The 20,508-nt window shown below is 38.8% G+C and overlaps 1 protein-coding gene across 3 annotated transcripts in view; it reads right to left on the bottom strand.

Moving 5' to 3' along the window:
• Window positions 1-20,508, bottom strand: part of LOC126262873 (putative phosphoenolpyruvate synthase) — a 381,045-nt gene that overhangs the window by 239,970 nt on the left and 120,567 nt on the right. For all 3 annotated transcript variants that reach the window (XM_049959740.1, XM_049959741.1, XM_049959742.1), the window contains exon 8: window positions 401-528. In XM_049959740.1, the coding sequence (XP_049815697.1) occupies window positions 401-528 (128 nt within the window). The remainder of the gene's footprint in view (window positions 1-400; window positions 529-20,508) is intronic.

Below are 20,508 nucleotides of genomic sequence, written 5' to 3'. Positions count from 1 at the left end.
TTCTTTCTATTTTATATCATGGTTATCCAGCAGTTTTTGTATGTATCACACCTCTACTACACCTTTTAAGTTTGCTTTGCTTGACTTTTGCCCCCCTTTTCCAATTTTAAAACCTTATTATGTGCCTTTTTCTTCCTTTCCATATTTCTGTCTCTTTAACTGTCAATCTTGTTTTTATGCTCTTTCAGTGAAGAAAACAAATATTATAATTTGATTGAAGAATTTTCTCTGCTCTTTCCTGTGCTGGTGTTCATTATTCCACTGTAATGTGAGTGATGACATCTGGTGTTCATTATTCCATTGTAATGTGAGTGATGACATCTATCACAAAACTATCTATTATAGTATCCTGATTTTTTTTTTTTTTTGTTATCAAAAACAAATAAGTAGTTTACCTTACCTGAGAACCTAAAGACATAATGATCTGGTATGCACTTTGGATGTTCAGCAATATCTGGTAATCTCAAGTCACACCAGTTCACAGGTAACTGCTTCCCATTTGGCAACCTCACATGACCAAATGTAGCACTGAAAAGAAAATGACCTAGTATTTGTTTTGTTTTCATATAGAATGTAATAGCTTTAGAGAGAGATTCCATAAAGAACAAACCAGTCTCTTCACGTAAACAAATGTGGAGAATTACTAACTGAGCAGCAGCTGGAATACAACTTGAAGATAAATAGACATAACAGAAGCCTTGCAACACTTTCCTTATTTTCTGGTACTGGCAAGACATCTCAGTGACAATACAAAAAATGAAATTACTTTTACTATAAAATTATGAGAGAGAATTTCTTGCAAGTACTTATCTTAGGAGGTGAAATATTTACTGGCCCCCTCATCCTGACAACAGGTGAGTATCTCTCATCCTGAGGGTACAACAACCTGCCCTTCCATTTCAACCTATCCCCCCCTCCTCTCCAAGTAATAAAGTACAGTTCTGAAAGGTAGGATAATGTGCATATTTTTATATTTGTCTATCGGCTATACTAAACATTTGGCATCCAGAAAGTAAGTAGCAGCCAGGAAATTTGTCTCATGATTTTATAATTTTCTTGAGTGAATTTCTATTTTGACAAAGTTAGTTTTACTCTATTTCTAAACATTATTTACATTGTAAAACGTCCTGGAATATTTAAACTATGTGCTGGACTAGGATTCGAAACTGGAACCTTTGCCTTTCAGACACAAACGCTTTACCGACTGAGGTATACAGGGATGACTAAAGACCCATCCTTATAGCTTTACTTCTGCCAGTACCTCTCTCCTACTTTACAGGTTTCACAAAAGCTGGGATCACCATGCAACAGATGAAAATTGCTGTAATTAAAAACAGACAATTAAATTTCCTTTTGGTAAAACGATAAATGTCCTGAGTTTTATTACTGGTAAGTTTAAATTAAGCACATAAATATTCATTTTTTATTTATTTTCTTGATGTAAATATTAATTTCAAATGGTTCAATCTGCTATAATTCAGAAAATGTTGGAAAACAGTTTTCAAAAAACAGAAAGAAGATATGAAGCACAAAATTCCTACAAGACGGTATAGTGTGATCAATACTGAGGGTCAGAAGTTGAGTTAGGAATTTAACTTGGATAAAATGCAGACAGAACAAGCCAAAATAAATAGTCTACTGAATAGGCCATTAATTTGTGTGGCTTTGCAGAATCAAGTGTTACATATTTGAGTACATATTATGTACGGTAATTTAGGACAGACAATAGACCGTGTTCAGTGCTGGGTGGAAGAACTGAATACAATGATGCTGATTTGATAATTTTAGAGAGTTCAGTCTGCTTCTTGAAATGATGAGCATAAATCTAAATTTGTAGTGGAAAAGGAATTGCATCACAATGGATGTGTGTAGTATCAAACTTATGCAAGACATTTGAAAATGGTAACAAGTCTAAAATATTTTAAAACGGCAAAAAGTCTAAAAAATAGACCAAAATGATGTTAAATCTTAGTTCTTCTGCAGCTGTGTAAGTGCCACAATATGCGCGTTTACTGTAAATAAGTGTCAGTTAGTAGTAACCTGTCACCTAAGAAGAATAATGGATTGAATATTGCATCATCAATAGTTAATACCACACACTGGCAAGGACAGTGACACAACTCAAAAATGTAATACTTGAGAAAACTTGACTTAAAAAACTAAAGATGCAATTTTTCAACTTGTGTCACTTTTCTTGCAGGGGTGCAATATGCTGTAAGAGTAGGTATGACATGTATATCAGTTCTGAGGGTACAAAATTATTGTGTTACTTTATTTCACTTTGAAGTTCCTGTTTCCTTTCTAGTTGTGTATGGAATGTAATTTAACCAAACCTCAGGATCTTGCAGTGTCAGTGAGTCTATAGGATAAAAAAGAAAATAATCTTCAATTGTGATTCTCCATGAAGAAATTAAACTTAAGTAATTTGTCTAGGCAAAATATATACAGGGTGAGACACCTAAAACAGGTCACATGAATAAATAAGACACTTTCAATGATAGACAAAAACCTTTCAAACAAAAGCTGCTTAGCTTGAAGGAAGACAGTGTGGTACTTATCTTTTTTGTAAGTGGTAGGGTAGAGGAGATATGATAGTCACCTTTTTTATTTTAAACTGAGTGGCATGTTATATTATTTACCCCTTAATAACATATTTGAAGATGTGTACAATAATTATCTTATATCAGATCATGGTTTTGATCTTTTACAAGTTCATTTGCAAACATGTCCAATGAGAATAGAGTGAAATGTACAGTAAGTAATTTAATTACATCAGATAATGTTGTTACAACAACACATGTTCAAAATGATGATCATCAGCAGTCACAGATGCTGTAAAATGATTGGATGTGGATGACAGAATTTTATTCAATTTGATAGCAGTATAAGCTCATGAAACATTACATTTCATGTCTTCATGAGAAGTTGTAATTTCATTGTAAACTTGTTTCAATTTACCCTAAAAGTAAAAGTCCAGAAGCATTTGGTTCAGCGAATTTGCAGGTCATTTTGTGTTGCCAGACTTAAATTGTGCAATATCTTAATTAAGGGCTTTATCAATTAATGAGGGGCATAATCTGATTTGCAAAAAAACTGCAGCAACAAAAGAACAGTGTCAAAGTACAGAACCTAGCAAGCACATGGGCAAAACTGTTGCTCGAAAACTGTGAATTTCTAAACTTTCTAGGTCAATTATCTCATAAGTTAATTCGTTTCAGGTAATTCATTGTGTGTTCTCAGAAAGAGTGGGATGACTGCTTTGAAATGAATGGCAACCATACTTCAAATTCTGGTGCTTGGTCCAAAATGTTTTTGTTGTGACTCGCCGATCATTCAAAGCGCCGCCGCGCAATTACGTGCTTCCCCTACGTGCAGCACTGTCTGCCAGCCATGCAGCAGCTGCGCCACCTAAGCGGCCAGCCGAGCAGCGGCCGCTGGACTGGGACTCAGTGTTCATTCAAATGCTAACGTGTACACACGTCTTGCTCGTCAACTTACTCTGTGACTTATGAGTGTTGTGTCGTTCTGAAATATATGTGTTAAACTTGACGTTATAACAATTGGCGATGAGGTAGTGGATTTTTCCTTTTCACCATTGACCCACAGGTTTCCATGGCTACTGTCGAGCAACTATTGCAAAATCTCCTTGAACAGACAACGCTTCTAACAGCAGCGATTCGCGATTTCGTCGCGGCGTCAAATGCGGGGCGTTTCTCGTCATTGGCTATACCTCCTTTTCCTCCATACGACGAGACGGCGGAAGACTGGTCTGATTATGAAAAACGTCTTCGACAGTACTTCTTGGCATTTCATGTCACGGACAAACAACCATGTAAGTCTCTGTTCCTTTCCTAAAATTCACCTCAAATGTATCGGTTGTTGTCGTAATTGGTTCCTTTGAAGGATCCTGCGTCTTTGTCCTTTGCTGAAATGTGCTCACTTCTGTCTGTCTATTTTCAAAAGCAAACGCATGTGGTAGCCTCTTGTGTTGCCTTTTATTGTTGCCAAAAACAGCCACATCAATCCTATCGTGCTTGGGCTGCTGAACTTCACGGCCTCAGTCGAAAGTGTCAATTTGTTACTGACGTTCACAAAGAATCCTATGCTGATTCCATGGTATGGGATGCTATTATCCGGTCGGCGCCCGAGAAAGAAGTTTGGCAACATGCCCTTCAGTTGGCAAATCCGACTCTAGATGAAGTTCTCTCCATTGCACAGTCTTTTGAAATTTCTCGCGCCGCTGGGGCGCAAATAGAGGCGTGGGGTGATGTCGGGGAAATACAACCTCTGTGCGCTGTTGACGACGAGTGCGGCGCGTCCCCGCCGGCCGACGTGGCCGCAGTGCGCTCCCACGCGCAGCCTAGGCCTAAACGTAAACAACCCACTAAGAAACTGCAGCAAAACCCCCAGCAACTTCCTTCATGCCTGCGGTGTTATACGAAACATTCACACGAGGATTGTCCCCAACGTTGGGCTGTGTGTCACAATTGCAAAAAGAAAGGTCATGTGTCTTCAGTTTGCAAATCCGACCGCATACATGATGTTCATGAACATGACGCTGATTCTGATTGTGTTGTCTGTCAATTGCACTTCTTCCCTTTCAGGGAAGTTATTCCTCACTGTCCAAATCCTTGGTCGAGATGTTCGCATGCAGGTGGATACCGGTTCTGCTGCCACTATAATTAATTCTCAGACGTATCTTCAGTTGGGTTCTCCACTCCTGTCACCTGTCACTCGGCAATTACGGATGTACAATAAACAGAAGATTTCTCTCTTGGGACAGTTTCATGCTGAGGTATCTTACAAATCCATCGTTCGCACTGTTCCCTTATTTGTGGTCGACCAGAGTAACACAGAGAATCTTTTTGGTTTCGATGCCTTTCGTGTTTTTGGGTTCTCAATAGATGACTCTGTCAATATCGTCTCTGATGCTATTCCTTATGCCCAATTGGATTCCTTGTCGATGACATTTTCGTCCCTTTTTTCTCCTGGGTTAGGCCGTGCAAACGACTTTGAAGCTCATATCACGCTAAAACCCACTGCTCGGCCTAAGTTTTTTCGGGCTCGGCCCATTCCTGTGGCCCTTCGTGATAGGGTAAAATGGGAGCTGGATGGTCTCACTACTTCAGGGGTCTTGCTTCCTGTCACTTCCAGTGAGTGGTCCTCTTCTGTCATTGTCGTTGCTAAGCCCAATGGTGATATTCATCTCTGTGGCGATTTCAAAGCCACTGTAAATGCTCAATGCCTCATCGACACTTACCCTATGCCCCGTCCTGAAGAACTGTTCACTAAACTTGCTGGAGGCCAGTATTTTTCTAAAATTGACTTGTCAGAAGCTTATCATCAACTTCCTCTCGACACTGCTTCCCGGCAGTTCCTGGTCCTTAACACGCCTGTCGGCCTCTATCAACACCAACGCTTGCCATTCGGGGTTGCTAGTGCCCCTGCTCTCTTTCAGCGATTCTTGGAACAATTATTGCTCCCTTCCCTGGGTGTATCAATTACATGGATGACATTGTTGTCACTGGCTCCACCACTGAAGAACATCTTCAAAATCTCCGCACACTTTTTCATGTCTTACAGACTGCTGGTCTTAAGTGTAATCTTCAGAAATCACAATTTTTTCAGGCATCTATCACGTACTTGGGGTTTCAACTCTCACGGGATGGTGTTCGTCCGCTTCAGCAAACTGTTGCAGCGATCGATGCCCTTCCTCCCCCTACATCTGTTAAGGAACTGCAGGCCTTCTTGGGGAAAATAGCATACTATCACAAGTTTTTACCATCTGCGGCTTCGGTGGCTCAGCCGTTGCATCGCCTGTTGCATAAAAACGTGCCACGTCATGCGATGCGGCTTTCCAGAAATTGAAGACTATGCTGAAACAGGCCCCATGCCTGGCTACTTATCGACCTCGCCAACATCTTGTTCTTGCCACAGACGCCTCTCAATACGGGGTCGGTGCAGTCCTTGCGCACCGTTTTTCTGACGGTTCGGAACAACCCATTGCTTATGCCTCCAAAACGCTCACGGATGCCCAACAAAAGTATTCTCAAATTGAAAAAGAAGCTTTGGCCATTATTTATGCTCTTCATGAGTTTGGTGTTTTTCTCTATGGCTCAAAATTTCATCTTGTTACGGATCACAAATCACTTGTTCCCTTGTTTCATCCATCAACGTCACTTCCCGACAAGGCTGCACACCGCCTCCAGCGTTGGGCTCTTTACTTGTCTAGTTTCAATTATGAGATTCATTTCCGGCCAATGGCTCAACATGCAAATGCTGATGCTCTGTCTCGCCTTCCCATGGGTCCTGATCTGGCATTCGATAGGGACGAACTTTTGTGTTTCCACCTGGATGTTGCCGAGCAGCAGGTTGTGGATGGGTTCCCCATCACTGGGGACAGGCTGGTGGCTGCTACGGGTTCTGACCCTACCCTCTCCCGGGTTTTACGCTGTATTCAGAAGGGTTGGCCAGATTGCCCATCCGCTAAGACTTCTGATCCGTTGCGGAACTACTACACTTTGCGCTACCGCCTCACGGCTAGGGATGGTGTTATCCTTCTTTCCACTGACAATGCTTCACCGCGTGTTGTGGTACCTGCGTCTTTGCATGCTTCAGTCTTGCGCCTCCTTCACCAAGGGCACTGGGGTGTGTCTCGCACAAAATCTCTGGCGCGCCATCATGTGTACTGGCCTGGCATTGACTCTGAAATTGCACACATGGTCGCTGCCTGCAGCCCTTGTGCGTCACAGGCCGCTGCCCCGAAGTCATCTTTGTCACTGTGGCCTTCGCCTGAGATGCCCTGGGAGCGCATTCATGCTGACTTTGCGGGACCTTTTTTAGGTACTTGTTGGCTCCTCGTAATTGACGCATACTCTCCAGGCAAATGCCGGGATGGTCCCTTTCAAAGGGCATGGCCGATTTCCTTCCCCATCCTTCCCTAATCCGATGAGACCGATGACCTCGCTGTCTGGTCTCCTTCCCCCAAAACAACCAATCAATTGACGCCTACTCTAACTTTCCTTTCATTGTCCGTTGCACGTCGCCTACCACCGCGGCAACCACCAGTGCTCTCGCCCACATTTTTTCTTTGGAAGGCCTCCCCTCTACTCTTGTTACTGATAATGGTCCGCAATTTGCCTCTTTCAAATTTGCGGATTTTTGTGCTCGTCATGGCGTTATGCATTTCACAGCCCCGCCATTCCATCCACAATCAAACGATGAGGCTGAATGACTGGTCCGCACATTTAAGGCTCAGATGCGGAAACTTCTGACTTCTTCTGCTGCTGATGTTGCTCTCCTCCAGTTTCTGGCGTCTTACCGTTTCACCCCCATGGGCAACCACAGCCCGGCTGAGCTCTTACATGGGCGACAGCCCCGCATGCTACTTCATCTTCTGCGGCCTTCCACCTCATGGCCGCAGGTGCCTTCACTTGGCCGGTTCACCGCCTACGACCTCGTCTGGGTACGGGGATATGGCAGGCTGCCAAAATGGAGTCTGGGCCGCATCTTACAACACCGTGGCCGACGCCTGTATGAAATCCAGACAGACACGGGTGTTGCAGTGCGTCTTTCGGACAAGCTTCAGCCTCGTGTGCCGGCAACGCCTGTTCCGAATGCCGCTACACCACCTTCGGCTCTACCTGACGCTCAGGATCTTGGCATCTCTCAATACTCACAACGCAGCCCTCTCACCGTCATCGCGATGCCAGCACAAGAACGGACGCCACCAGGAGACTTGCCCATGCAGGAACCAGATGACCATCCTCTGTCAGAGCCAATCTACTCGCCTCCTCCTCCAACGGACGCCAACACATCGCCCATGTCTCCTGTTATATCAACTGGACTTGCTGCAATGGGCAGTTTGGTGCATAGGGCCCCAGCAGATTCGACCCCTACGTCTCCTGTCATCTCGACCCGTTATCATCGGGGACACTTCCGTCCGTATGGGAAGCCTCCTCCTCGAGACTTTACGGCGAGTCAAACAACGCCTATGGACGTTAGCCATCTCCAGGACACCTCCATCAGTACCAGTGCAACAATTTCAAAGGGGGGAAAAGTGTTGTGACTTGCCGATCATTCAAAGCGCCACCACGCAATTACGCACGTCCTCTACGTGCGGTGCTGTCTGCCAGCCATGCAGCAGCTGCGCCACCTAAGCGGCCAGCCGAGCAGCGGCCGCTAGACTGGGACTCAGTGTTCATTCGAATGCTAATGTGTACACATGTCTTGCTTGTCAACTTACTCTGTGACTTATATGTGTTGTGTCGTTCTGAAATATATGTGTTAAACTTGACGTTATAACAGTTGTTCTACTGCATATCATAGTAAAACTTTTAACTAGCCATAGCTTTTAATGACTCATATTTCTAGCAGAAATAACTGCATCACTCAATTCAGCACATTCAATATAACAAACTGGATAATAACTTCAAATAGAACTTCACCTAAATAACACTTTGAAATATTTATGTGCACATTACATATTTCATATGCAACTACACTGAAGAGCCAAAAAAACTGGTACATCTGCCTAATATAGTGTAGGGCCCCCGCGAGCATGCAGAAGTGCTGCAACATGACGTGGCATGGACTTGACTAACATCTGAAGCAGCACTGGAGGGAACTGACACCATGAATCCTGCAGGGCTGTCCATAAATCCATAAGAGTACAACGGGGTGAAGATCTCTTCTAAACAGCATGTTGCAAGGAATCCCAGAAATGCTCAATAATGTTCATGTCTGAGGAGTTAGGTGGTCAGTAAATGTGTTAAAACTCAGAACAATGTTCCTGGAGTCACTCTGTAGCAATTCTGGACGTGTGGGGTACAGAATTGTCCTGCTGGAATTGCCCACGTCCATCGGATTGCACAAAGGACATGAATGGATGCAGGTGATCAGATAGGATGCTTACATACATGTCGCCTGTCAGAGTCATATCCAGATGTATCCGGGGTCCGATATCACTCCAGCTGCATGCCCCACACCATTACAATCTCCACCAGTTTGAACAATCCCCTGCTGACTTGAAGGGTCCATGGATACATGAGGTTGTCTCCATACCCATACACATTCATCTGCTTCATACAACTTGTAACAAGACTTGCCCAACTAGGCAACATGTTTCCAGTCATCAACAGTCCAAATTCATTGTTGACGGGCCCAAGTGAGGTGTAAAACTTTGTGTCATGCAGTCATCAAGGGTAAAAGACAGGATCTTCAGTGCCGAAAGCCCATATCGATGATGTTTCATTGAATGGTTCACAAGCTGACACTTGTTGATGACCCAGAATTGAAATCTGCAGCAACTTGCAGAAGGGTTGCACTTCTGTCATGTTGAATGATTCTCTTTAGTTGTCATTGGTCCTGTTCTTGCAGGATCTTCTTCCAGCTGCAGCAATGTCAGAAATTTGATGTTTTATCGGATTCCTGATATTGACAGTACACTTGTGAAATGGTCATATGGGAAAATCCCCACTTCATCGCTACCTCAGAGATGCTGTGTCCCATCATTTGTGTGCCAACTATAATACTGTATTCAAACTCACATAAATCTTGATAACCTGCCATTGTAGCAGCAGTAATCAATCCAACAATTGCAGCAGACTCTTGTTGTCTTATAAAGGCATTGCTGACCTTGGCGCCGTATTCTGCCTGTTTGCATTTCTCTGTATCTGAATACGCATACCTATACCAGTTTCTTATATTAAAAATGGAAAAAAAAACGGATAAAAATTTAGTTAATGAGAGGAGTAGAAGACATAACAGGGGGAGAGTTTTCAACTTACTACAACTCAACTCACAAGTATTTTTAGATAGCATAGCAGCTGCTATTTTTGCTTTTTTCAATATGTCTTTAGAGTCCTTCAGTATAGTCTCCCTGCTTTTCTATGACTGAATCCCAACATCTCAGCAGCTCTACTATTCTATCCAGGACACCACTTCTGTTCATTTGTAGAGTGGCTTGGGGAAGGGTGGTAGGTAGCTCTTCCATCCACACAAACGTTTTTTCAAGTTTGGCAACAAGTCACAGTCTGTTGGACTCATGTCTCGGCTGTAGGAAGGATGTGGCAACGCTTTCAATTTGTATTTGGACAGTTTTTGGGCTACAGAACTGCCAATATATGGAGAATGAGTGGCCCAACCTCGAGCATCTGAGGTTGGACTTGCGCATTTTGTAGTGCCTGACATGTTCCACAGCCAGGAGGATCCCCTCTTTTGTGGGTCTATGGAATGAATAATTAATCTAATCTAATCTAACCAAATCTAAGGATTTTTGTGTTAATTCCACCATCTTCAACACCTGATATTTTAGGTACGAGTGCGGGAGAGTGAGAATGTGTCTACCAATCCACCTGTTTCTATGTCCAGGTTGGAATTTTGCTATTAGAAGTCTGTAAGAGGGGTGAGTCACCGATGACAACAAGTGTTTGCCGCCAGCACAACAGAAGATGTGATGAAAATCCAAGGAATAACTATGTAGTATTCTTTGGTGTGTTAGTGTCTGTGTTGATTGTAAAAAAGACTAATGAACAATTGAATATAGATTTCTATGCACATTCATGTAATGGACTCGCTTCAGACTAAAGACTTTTATCTTACTTTATATCTTAGCTCTGCATGAGACAGGATGCATGTGATGTCCATTAATTATTGAACTTCACCAGCTGCGACAGTCGCATATATGTACAGTGATCCAATATTGTCAATGTTTTTTATTCCAGTCTTTGATCGGTCTGTTTTCAGTAATTGTATTGAGTCCAATAAACAAATGGAAGAAAGTTGCAAGTGCAATGCAGTAAAAGACATGAGAAATTAATAGTGGAGAAATCTGGAGAGAACACCTCAACTTTTCGATTGAGAAGATTGGGTGTGGAGAATAAGCAGTTTTCAGACATGTACATCACGCCAATGCTGACACAGTAAGCAGCCACTCACGCCTGCTACATTAGCCACTGCTCACCGGTGCTGACTCCGCATCTGCTCACCGATGATGACACTGAAACCAACATTAGACACTGCCGGCACCAGTGCTGCTCACAGGCGCCGATTACACTTCCGCAGCAAGAATTCTACCATAAGTTACTGCTTAGGAAGTTATATGCCTATGGGATACATGGAGCTGCCCACAAATGGTTTGAATCATATCTGTCGGACAGGTATCAGAAGGTGGAGATAAGCCATGCAGATAGGACATATTTATCAAGATTCGAGAGAGTTTTGTACGGAGTACCTCAGGGATCTGTATTAGGGCCCTTAGTGTTTTTAATATTTATCAATGACCTACCAAGTCAACTACCTGAAGCAGAGGCAGTACTGTTTGCTGACGATACAAGTTTGTTTGTTAAAGCAAATAGTGAAGCCGACTTACAGGAAAAAGTCACATCAGCAACAGACGAAGCAGACAGATGGTTTAATGAAAACAGACTCATTGTGAATGCCAAAAAACAATGTGGATCAACTTCAGACATATTACACATAAAATAAAAACTAACCTTACAGTAGAACTGGGTAAGTGTAAGATTGAACAAGCATCATACACTAAATTCTTGGGAGTATGGTTTGATGAACACTTAAGATGGGAAAAGCATGTAATATCATTGAACAAAAAATTAAGTCAAACATGTTATATACTTAGAATGCTTAAAAGCTCATGTAATATTAAAACAGTGTTACGTGTTTATTTCTCATTCATGCACAGTTTATTAAGATACGGTGTACAGTTTTGGGGGAACAACAGTCTAACAAAACATTCATTTAGACTACAAAAGAAGGCAGTCAGAATAATAAAAGGTATAGGATATAGAGACTCTTGTAGGCATGGTTTCAAAGAATTAAAAATCATGACACTACCATCCTTATACATATATGAAAGCATATGTTTCTTAAAAGAATACGAGGAATTTTCTACATTAAACAGAGAATTTCACAACTACGAAACAAGGAATAGGAATGATTTCCAAAGAGAAATTCATAAAACAGCTATGTATCACAAAAGTGTACTATACCAACCCAAAATCCTCTACAGTGCTCTCCCCAAAGAACTAAAAATAATACCAAAACTGCAGATATTTAAAAGAGAATTAAAAAACATGTTATTGAGCAATAGTTTTTACAGTATTGAAGAGTTTATGAATCATTAACAATAAAAGTGCAGTTAATATTTCCCTGACATAATAAATATCTGTAATTGCTCACATTTAAATACTTGCTGTTTCTATGAAAGTGTGAAACAGTGTTAATGTAAGAATGGATATAATCTTTGATGTGAGAATCACTAGCTTTTTTTTTTGTATGTTGTTATCCTGCTTGTGTATTTTTATGTTAATCTTCAACTTTTGTGGTCCTGTCCTCCTCAGTTGCGCGTAATACTGCAGTATATTGATAATTTTCACTTATGGACCGTCTGACAGCAACTGAATAAAACACAATTTTAGTGCCATACGCGTTTCGCCTTTATTTTCTGCAAGGCATCATCAGTGGCCTGGAATATGTACATATGTTAGCTATTTTATTTACATTTTTGTCACTGTAAATAAAATAGCTAACATATGTACATATTCCAGGCCACTGATGATGCCTTGCAGAAAATAAAGGCAAAACGCGTATGGCACTAAAATTGTGTTTTATTCAGTTGCTGTCAGACGGTCCATAAGTGAAAATTATCAATATACCGTAGTTTTATGTTAATGTTCATATAGTTCTATTAAAATTGTAATGTCTAAATGACAAGTAAATTCAATTACAAATTTTCATGTACATGTATTTTAAATTGTAATGTTTACTGACAAGCCCTATGTCATTTTGATGATTTACTACAAGGTCGCTAATAAATTGAATTGAATTGAACTGTGGGGTGAACTTGTACTGTGTAATTGGTATAATTGAAATTAGTATTAGATGCTCACAAGAGCTAAAATCTATACAAGCATGGACAGTACACAACAAGTTGGAGAGATATCAGAACCAGCCATGGCTATGAGAATTGCTAAAGAAAGGCCTGACTGGTCTGAGTTGGTGAATTTGATCAAAACTTTAAATGATAAATTAGATGATCATTTCAATGCACAAAATGAATTTTTTAATGCTTTTAGAAAAGATTTAGATGATCATTTCAAAGCCCAGAAGAATTTTTTAATGCTTTTAGAAAATATTTAGACGATTTTTCAAAGCCCAGAATGAATTTTTTAATACTTTTAGAAAAGATTTAGATGATCATTTCAAAGCCCAGAATGAATTTTTTAATGCTTTTAGAAAAGATTTAGACGATCATTTCAAAGCTCAGAATGAATTCTTTAACGCTTTTAAAAAAGATTTAGACAATCATTGCAAGAAAAACCTAGACTTGATGAACTCAATAAATTCTAAATTGAATGCTCGAGGTGAGATGTTAAATAGAAACCTTGACTTAATAAACTCAGTGAATTCTAAATTAAAGGCTCAGAATGGAACTTTAAATATTCAAATGACAAATATAGGTTTGTTGCACATCAAAATCTAGTAATCGATGCGAAGGCATAGGTGCTTTGGAACTTTCCAAATACAACCTTTTTAGTAATGAAGTGGCTCTAATATTTGAAAGTACCTTCCCAAAAAGAATATATAAAACCCATACTAAAAAATCCACCAACAAGCCTTGGATTACCACTGGAATTATGATTTCTTGAAAAAGAAAGTGAGAGTTGTACATTGCCTCAAAAAAATCAGATGACCCTAACCTTTTAAATAACTATAAAAAATACTGTAAAATATTGACCAAAGTCATTCAGAAACCAAAAAGTATGTATCTGTGCTCAAAAATTAATAACTCCACTAATAAAATCAAAAGTATAAGGGAAGTGATACGAAATGAGACTGGTGCAAATTACCCCAACAAGACACAAAATATTGCTCCCAACAATGAAGGTAAGCTAGTTCAAAATCAAGATATTGTAGCTAAAATCTTTAATGAGCACTTTTTAACTGTTGCTGAAAAAACAGCATGCAAAGGCTCTTCAGAAAAGGCAATAAAAACGCTGAAATAACTTTTCCCTAACTCTGTAGACATGATATGTATGGCCCCCATGGCTCAGATCATATCTAGAAGACAGACAACAAAAAATAGTATTAGGTGTTAACAATCTACAAGTAGGAGAGGTAGGGTCTGATTGGGGAACAGTACATCATGGAGTTCCACAAGGGTCAGTCCTTGGTCCCCTCCTATTTGTTACATATATTAATGACCCACCCCTGTCCTCAAACAGTGCTAGCAATATCACAGTGTTTGCAGATGACACAAGTATAGTGACAGCCAGCAAAACCTCCACTGATGTAGAGTTAAATGCCAACCAAGCACTTGCAACTGCTCTGAAATGGTTCACAGAAAATTCTCGAGCAACAAACCTCAGTAAAACAAATTACATACAGCTTCAATCCAGTTACATAAGCCCAGAAGAGATTAACATTGCACACGACAGCCAACAGTTACAGAGCGTTCAGTGCACAAAGTTCCTAGGCATTCACATAGATAACCGGCTCAACTGGGAATTCCACATTGTAACGGAACATATTAAAGGCTTTACTTTAGTGAAGTATGCGATCCCTTCCAAATTCAACCAGTTTAACGAGTATTTATGATTATAGAAAAGTTATTGTGTATGTTAACAATGATTGCACAACATGTCTCCATAAACAGTCAACCCATTAAATTATACTGAATAACTGACCCACACAAAAGTTTATATCACTTGATCACTGATACAGCAAATGTCATCATGTAAAAACACTAAGTTCATCTTAAATAATTAATATGAAGTACGAAAAATAGTGGCCAACTTAGGTATTTTGGATCTCCTTAAATAAAAATCACCCAGTGAAACCTATTTGTTCACTAGGAGCGTTTTCACTCAGTATTCACGTAATCAATCCTATTTTAGACTAAAACCAATGTAATTCTTCATAATTCACGTTACTTACTTATTTATGCAAATTAGAGAAGTCAATTGACAAACTTCTAAAAAAACAGCCTTTTTGTAACAAAGAATTATTCTGTCAAGTCAACAAATCTGTCTGTCATTTTAATAACATGTTAAATTATGTCACTCGATGCAAATTAATAACTTTTCTGCACAAATTATGATAACAGATGTACATGTGACTTATAAACTATATCTCTTTTTAGTAGTTCTTTGACAATGTTATAAATACAAGCAGCGAGAAGGGTCGAGAAAACAGTCGGAGGCAGTCAGGGCAGTCGGAATGTCACTTTGGTGAAGTGTGTTTCTGTGTTATTGTTTGGCAAAACAAGGCAAAGAACATGTAAAGGAAGTACTACTTTGTGTTGTGTTATGGTCTTTGGTGGACAGTGGAATTAATATGGCCACTAAAGTAATAAATATTTGATGTTTACATACGTGTTGTTTTCGCTCGTTCTTTATCATCAAAAGCACATGAAAAACACGGGACCTCATGTTTTTTAACCCTAGACAACCAGATTTAGAGCCAGCATCAGCATCGAGACACAGCAGCGATCCAGCAAGCAGCAGCGATTACTACAATACAATACATTGTAATGGCGCCAACCTAACATCAAGTGCTAACAAGCTCCGTAAATTGGAGTGAAATAGTGCGTTTACAGCAATTAGCGATATCAACGATGACTTAGGCGGACCATTTACAAAAGTGGGGGCTCGTCCGGGATGTTTAAGTGCATCGATGATAGTAGTGCAGCGATAAATTTCGTAAGTGCTTAGCATTCCAAAAAAAAAAAAAAGTTTATTTGTGCAGTGTGTCAACAGTGAAAATATGTCAAAAATAAATTGTGTTTGTGCGACTACGAAAAACTATCATCACACCGCTCGGAAGATTAACGTCTGGATTATGTCAATGGATTTCATCAATCAAGACTTCAGCTTCAATAAAACCGAATATAAGTGAAGAAAGCCAACAAGAACACCGACCACGACATCATAGCATAGACATAAAGCAAGGTATTTTGTTGTTGTTGTCATTTAAAATAATTAATTGTTAACATGTCTCTACCTGAGAGGGGTGAGATCGTAGGAAATGTAAAAATTGAACCAGGGGATGGTGAACAATTAAACTTAACGGAGTGGCTAGCAGGGTTTGCAACTCAAATAAGCTCACAACTTAAACAATCAAGTGAAGAAAACACAGATAGACTGAATAAGTTAAGTTTGGATTTTAAACAATCAAGAGAAGAAAACACAGATAGACTGAATAAGTTAAGTTTGGATTTTAAACAATCAAGTGAAGAAAACACAGATAGACTGGATAAGTTAAGTTTGGATTTTAAACAATCAAATGAACAAGTAAGTTTGAAACTTAAAGAAAACACAGACAGACTGGATAACTTAAGTTTGGATTTTGATCTATTAAGTACTCATCTCAATGAGAAGTGTGAGGAAGTTAAAACTACTCTCAGTAAGAACACTAGTGAACAGTTGATACACTTCAGAAAGGAATTTCAAGTTAAAGTTGAAAGTTTAAATGAAAACATACAAGCAAACACAGACAGCATTGCTGTCATCTACAACAGAGTAGATACTGAAGTTGAAAGATTAGATCAGAGAATAGACAAAACATCAGAAAACCTTAAACAGGAATACAACCTGTACACCACTAATGTAGATACAAAAGTAGAAAATATACACACTAAATATACACAATTGGAAGATGCATTGATGTCAAAACAAATGTTTTACAATCAAAATACAATGTATGGACACATCCAAGTGAAATGCTTTCCTGGTGAAAATCTGCACCCTATTGACTTTATTCACCAATGTAAAGATATGTTTGTTGTAGGAATGTCAGATAACATAAAAATTAAGTTAGTAAAACGGTTTCTAGAAGGGGAGGCCCTATCCTGGGCAAATGAGAATAATGATTCTTGGAATACTTTTGAAGAGTTTGAAGCTAAATTTATTTGCAAATTTTGGTCACAATCCATACAAGCCAGATTAAAGTCAGAATTTCTAAATGGACCAGTGTATAGAGGGAAAGTAGGGGGAATGCAAAAATTTTGCAGAGATCAATTGAAAAAACTTGCTCATTTGAATAACTCTTTTGATATTATGACACAAATTGATGTTTTAAAAAGAAGGTTACCAGAGAGACTGCAGTGGGAATTGGTCCATGGACCAGACGATTCAATGGAAGAGTTCCTGAAATTTGTAGATAGATTAGATAGGGCCTTGGAGAGAGAAAATAACCAAAGTTTTGGCTCTGGCAACAACCAGTATGGGGGGTGGAACAGGAATGTAAATAGAGATTATTATTGGAGGAGAGACTTTGAAAATTCTGGAAATAATGCTCCAAATAGGGGAGATAGGAGATATGAAAATGATTTCAGAAACAATACGCAGGAGGGAGGATGGAGGAGAGATAACAGGAATGATAGAAATAGGTATTGGGGAAGAGAACAAGATAGAAGGGGGTTTGTTGAAACTAGTGAACAAAACGACAGCTACAAACGGACAGACCGAGGAAACCAGCCGGGAAACGGTGGACAGTCCCACTAGATGTCCGTAGTTTTGGGGCTAGACAATATTATGACAGGACAACACATAACCGAAACTGGAAAAGGAGAGGATACAATGTAAAGAGTAAATACCATGAAAATACTGATGTTGTTAGAATGAATAAATTAGAATTTAATAAAAGGTTTTGGGATACTATGAGTAAAAGTGATACAGTTAATAAAAACAGTATTCAAGCACAGGTAGTTAGTGAAAGTGCAGAAGTTGAAGGTATTGCAGAGTTCCATAGTTGGGCTGAAAAAGATACTGGTGTGAATAACAAGTCAGACACACCACAAGTAGAATCTATTTTGGGGGGTTTATTTGATAAGAAGGGGGATGACGAAGTGTTTAATGGAGCCAAAGACTCAATTGCTGAGATTCAGATACATAGGGGGGAAACCGCAGATGGGGTTGTTGTGGAGAAGGAGGAAGAAGAAATAGAGGGACATTTAAATAATGATCCTAAATCAAGTGATGTTATTGATGAGAGTGTGGAGGAAGAAATAAAAGTATTTGTAGAATTGAAAAGTGATGATGAGATAAAGGTAAGTGATGTGACAAACATGGGTAATAATGAGGTTAATTTAAGTGAAATGCAGACTAGGGAAAGTGTATCTGAGGACAAGCTATTGCCTATTAGGAACTATGAAACGCTAATCTATGAGAATGGTAATAATAATAATATTAAAGAAAATATTAAGGGATGGAATGTAAATGTGTGTTTTCAAGAAAAAGGGGAAAAGTTTTTAGAAGTTTTGTGGAACAACTATGGGAACTGTATAAACAAAGATGCCTTTTGGAAAGAATTAGCAAAGGTAAGTGCAACCTTGTATCCTATATGGTGGATAAGAATCCGTAGTGGACTTTATAAAAAATGGGGTGAAAACAATAATTTGTTGAGTGGCAACACAGTGTTAAGAGAAACAGATGAAAACAAAGGTTTATGTTTAAATGTCAATGCTTTGCAAACAGAGAGGGATGTGTCTAAGTGTAGGAAAGAGACATTATACTTAGGAACTAAAGAAATTGAAAATGATGTATTATATGTTAAAGTAAACATTGACATTTGTCCATTTGAAATAAAAAGAAAGCCCACATCCTAATGCGTATAGACTTATCTTTCCCAGATCAAGAAGGTTATTTGGATTAAGAAACATCACTGAATTGAAACCATATAACCATGATTAAGCACATTTCCCTGTTTGAATACAATTACTTCCCCAGTTTCCATAAAGCGTTTTACCAGCAAAGATTTTTACTGGGTGTGTCAAATAGCAACTACCACTACAGACCCTGGAAAAGTTCCAGACATCTGAGACAATGTTTTTATATTTTTATTGTCACTATTGAATATTAAATATTGTGACATCTTCTTTACTTGCAAGGGGCAAGTTTAACCATGCACCCAAAGAGGTGACAAACATTTATTACTTTCTTTTTGTATTGTTGAATATGGGACATGATTGCACCAAATAAAAGACAATGTAAAAATTGTGGTGCAAGACCCATCATTGTGTTACTATTGTTTTCTTAGACATAAGATTTGTGGACAATTTTCTACAGCTAATCAGATGTTCACCAAGTTTGATGTTTGTGTTATGTTGTGACCAATTTAAGTGTCCAATTTTAGTATTCATATGTTCTTGTACTGTCTTGACTATGTGTCTCAATGGGAGACAAGTTTTTTAAATATTTCGTTTCTTTTTTAAATGCATATTATATCCATACATGTGACTTCACTAGTGTGTGTATTTATATATCATGTCCATACTTATAATTATGTTCTTGGTTTTCATTTCTTTTATGTGGCTCAAAAGGAATAGACAGTGGCAATATTTTCTTATGGACATATGACCTGTCCATCTATGTACTATATTTATGTTCCTTCTATTATCTTGACTAATCTGTGACTCAATGAGAGCTGACTTTGAAATAATTTACATATATATTTTTTATATATCTTAAAATCGCATGTGATATATTTGTGTCTGTTTTTTGATCATTTTCCATGTGGCTCACTGGGAGCAAAGATTAACATTTTTTTTTACTTTCATGTACTAAATATTTTTATTATGCTGTCATACTGATTGACATAACACAAAGTGCATTTGAAACAACACAACTAAAATATTTTCAGGAAAAAGTCATTTTGAAACGGTGTAACGGTTGTTGTATACATACACATTATGCATAGTAATTGACACATTTGTCCTAGTCGGCTAATATCATTAACATTCTGTAAATGATATTACCCGAGGGGGGTATTGTAACGGAACATATTAAAGGCTTTACTTTAGTGAAGTATGCGATCCCTTCCAAATTCAACCAGTTTAACGAGTATTTATGATTATAGAAAAGTTATTGTGTATGTTAACAATGATTGCACAACATGTCTCCATAAACAGTCAACCCATTAAATTATACTGAATAACTGACCCACACAAAAGTTTATATCACTTGATCACTGATACAGCAAATGTCATCATGTAAAAACACTAAGTTCATCTTAAATAATTAATATGAAGTACGAAAAATAGTGGCCAACTTAGGTATTTTGGATCTCCTTAAATAAAAATCACCCAGTGAAACCTATTTGTTCACTAGGAGCGTTTTCACTCAGTATTCACGTAATCAATCCTATTTTAGACTAAAACCAATGTAATTCTTCATAATTCACGTTACTTACTTATTTATGCAAATTAGAGAAGTCAATTGACAAACTTCTAAAAAAACAGCCTTTTTGTAACAAAGAATTATTCTGTCAAGTCAACAAATCTGTCTGTCATTTTAATAACATGTTAAATTATGTCACTCGATGCAAATTAATAACTTTTCTGCACAAATTATGATAACAGATGTACATGTGACTTATAAACTATATCTCTTTTTAGTAGTTCTTTGACAATGTTATAAATACAAGCAGCGAGAAGGGTCGAGAAAACAGTCGGAGGCAGTCAGGGCAGTCGGAATGTCACTTTGGTGAAGT

The sequence above is a fragment of the Schistocerca nitens genome, chromosome 6 (assembly GCF_023898315.1).
Source record: "Schistocerca nitens isolate TAMUIC-IGC-003100 chromosome 6, iqSchNite1.1, whole genome shotgun sequence".
Lineage (NCBI taxonomy): Eukaryota > Metazoa > Arthropoda > Insecta > Orthoptera > Acrididae > Schistocerca > Schistocerca nitens.
The sequence above is the reverse complement of the archived record's forward strand: the minus strand, read 5'-3'. Positions and strand labels throughout refer to the sequence as shown.